We start from the raw sequence: 2,500 nt of genomic DNA on the forward strand, positions 1-2,500 counted from the left end.
GAGAACTCTCTCCATCACTGGATAACGAGGGAGAACTCTCTCCATCACTGGATAACGAGGGAGAACTCTCTCCATCACTGGATAACGAGGGAGAACTCTCTCCATCACTGGATAACGAGGGAGAACTCTCTCCATCACTGGATAACGAGGGAGAACTCTCTCCATCACTGGATAACGAGGGAGAACTCTCTCCATCACTGGATAACGAGGGAGAACTCTCTCCATCACTGGATAACGAGGGAGAACTCTCTCCATCACTGGATAACGAGGGAGAACTCTCTCCATCACTGGATAACGAGGGAGAACTCTCTCCATCGCTGGATAACGAGGGAGAACTCTCTCCATCGCTGGATAACGAGGGAGAACTCTCTCCATCACTGGATAACGAGGGAGAACTCTCTCCATCACTGGATAACGAGGGAGAACTCTCTCCATCACTGGATAACGAGGGAGAACTCTCTCCATCACTGGATAACGAGGGAGAACTCTCTCCATCACTGGATAACGAGGGAGAACTCTCTCCATCACTGGATAACGAGGGAGAACTCTCTCCATCACTGGATAACGAGGGAGAACTCTCTCCATCGCTGGATAACGAGGGAGAACTCTCTCCATCACTGGATAACGAGGGAGAACTCTCTCCATCACTGGATAACTAGGGAGAACAGGATAAGGTAACCGGGCATGAAATGTCTAAATGAAGACTTTCCCATTTCCTTAAAACTTTCTTATCGGGATAAAATATTATGTTTTCGATTCCTCTTTTCCAGCTTCTCTGTCTTTATCCCTTTATCACTTTACCCTCCAGGATCTCTTGATTTGTAACATGCCTGTCTTCGCTGAGGTGACGGTGGTTCGAGCTGATTAACCCATAGTTCAAACAAGCAACTATTCTTTACCTTAACATACATTCCTTCTCGCTTTTTTTTTTCATCTTTTCCAATTTTCTTTTCTTCCCGTTTTCTCGCCTGTGTTTCTCATTTCTTACATATTTTTGTATTGTTTAACTGGGATATTCACTTGAGAAGTGATCCCCAGACTCCTGTCAAATATATTCTGTGGTCATTTCTTAACCGTTCACTCATGTGACTAGCTTGAGCAGGTAGCGTTGTCGTTGCACAGGTATGCCGCTGGTGCTGGTACTGGGTTGGGTCGCAGCCAGGATCACCTCGGAGAACACACTCTGCTGGCTCACCAACGAGAGTCCCTGGGTCTTCTGGACCTTCATCAGAGGTCCCATCTCCGTCTCCATCCTGGTGAGTACACGAAAAAAACGGCTGGGCAATAGGCTTGTCGCATGATCCGTTTTTTTTTTTTTTTTTTTTTTTTTTTTTTGCTCACGAGGAAGTGGTCGGGTGTGCCTTATGTTACATAGAAGGTCATTCGTAAGGGAAAAGGTCATATTTTCTCTTCAAAGAAGTCGTGTAAATAAATATTCACTCCTTTACATGATAATATCAGTTTAATACGAACGTATTCTGTAAGACAACACTGGGTAGCAAGGATATACAACACAAAATGGAAACAATGGAATTACTGAAAAGATGATGAACAGAGAGTCAGGTGTTCCTGGATAACCAGAATAGGACAAATGGGTATAAATAAACATAATGCAGAGCAAGAATGTATTTTAGACGATTTGTCGCTCAATATTGTTATACACAAACTGTACAAAGTAAAGGAAAAGAGGCTTCGGATAAAACAGGTTGAATACCTGAAAAGAAGCGGGTCGTACTAGAAAAAGCTAACTTGGGTTCAGATATGGCAGATTTTGGTTCACAAAAATATTAGAATTCTTTAAGAGGATTAAGAAAATCGTTGATAGAAATCATCGACAGTCTACCCGATGAGGGCTCTTGATCTACGGAATTGCAGCTAGGTTTTGGTTGTTTTTAATCAAAACTGATCATCTCTCATTCTTTAAGTTACGCTTGTTTCCCGCCGGTTTAACACTTCCCAATGAATATAATGTTACTAATATTCTCGAAGAGAAGATACGGATCCATAACCATTGTTGAATTAGACAATCGTAAAATTCTTGACATGTGAGGAACCAGAATAAGAGGGCATATAGGTTGAAATTAATCTGATAGATGAGCCGGGGATGGCAGGAAATCTCATCATTGTGAAGGTCTTGACAAAAATGAACTAGCAAGATGAAGAGTTGGTGGAAGGGGACCCAATTCATGGAGGACAGAAATCAACAACGCTAGCTGCTTATAACAGAGAGAGAGAGAGAGAGAGAGAGAGAGAGAGAGAGAGAGAGAGAGAGAGAGAGAGACGAAGAAACACGGTATGCCGATGTATTCCGTGTGATGCGGTGGATACCTTTCCAGTATCAAGTAGCGAGTGAAAGACGTGTGATTAATAAAGACCGCCTTTGACTTTGATGCAAGGAAAGACGCGCTTCTCAAGACTTTCAATAACATCATTAACTTCCCAGAAGGACCACATCTGACGACTCCTTAGTTGCCATCCCCCTATTCCTCAGTTTCCCTTT

General features: G+C 43.0%; 1 protein-coding gene across 1 annotated transcript in view; it reads left to right on the plus strand.

The window, feature by feature from the left end:
- LOC128689847 (vasoactive intestinal polypeptide receptor 1-like) overlaps positions 1–2,500 on the plus strand; it is a 205,688-nt gene that overhangs the window by 147,913 nt on the left and 55,275 nt on the right. The window contains exon 9 of the mRNA XM_070087499.1: positions 1,123–1,256. Within this exon, the coding sequence (XP_069943600.1) occupies positions 1,123–1,256 (134 nt within the window). The remainder of the gene's footprint in view (positions 1–1,122; positions 1,257–2,500) is intronic.

This window comes from Cherax quadricarinatus, chromosome 22 (assembly GCF_038502225.1).
Source record: "Cherax quadricarinatus isolate ZL_2023a chromosome 22, ASM3850222v1, whole genome shotgun sequence".
NCBI lineage: Eukaryota > Metazoa > Arthropoda > Malacostraca > Decapoda > Parastacidae > Cherax > Cherax quadricarinatus.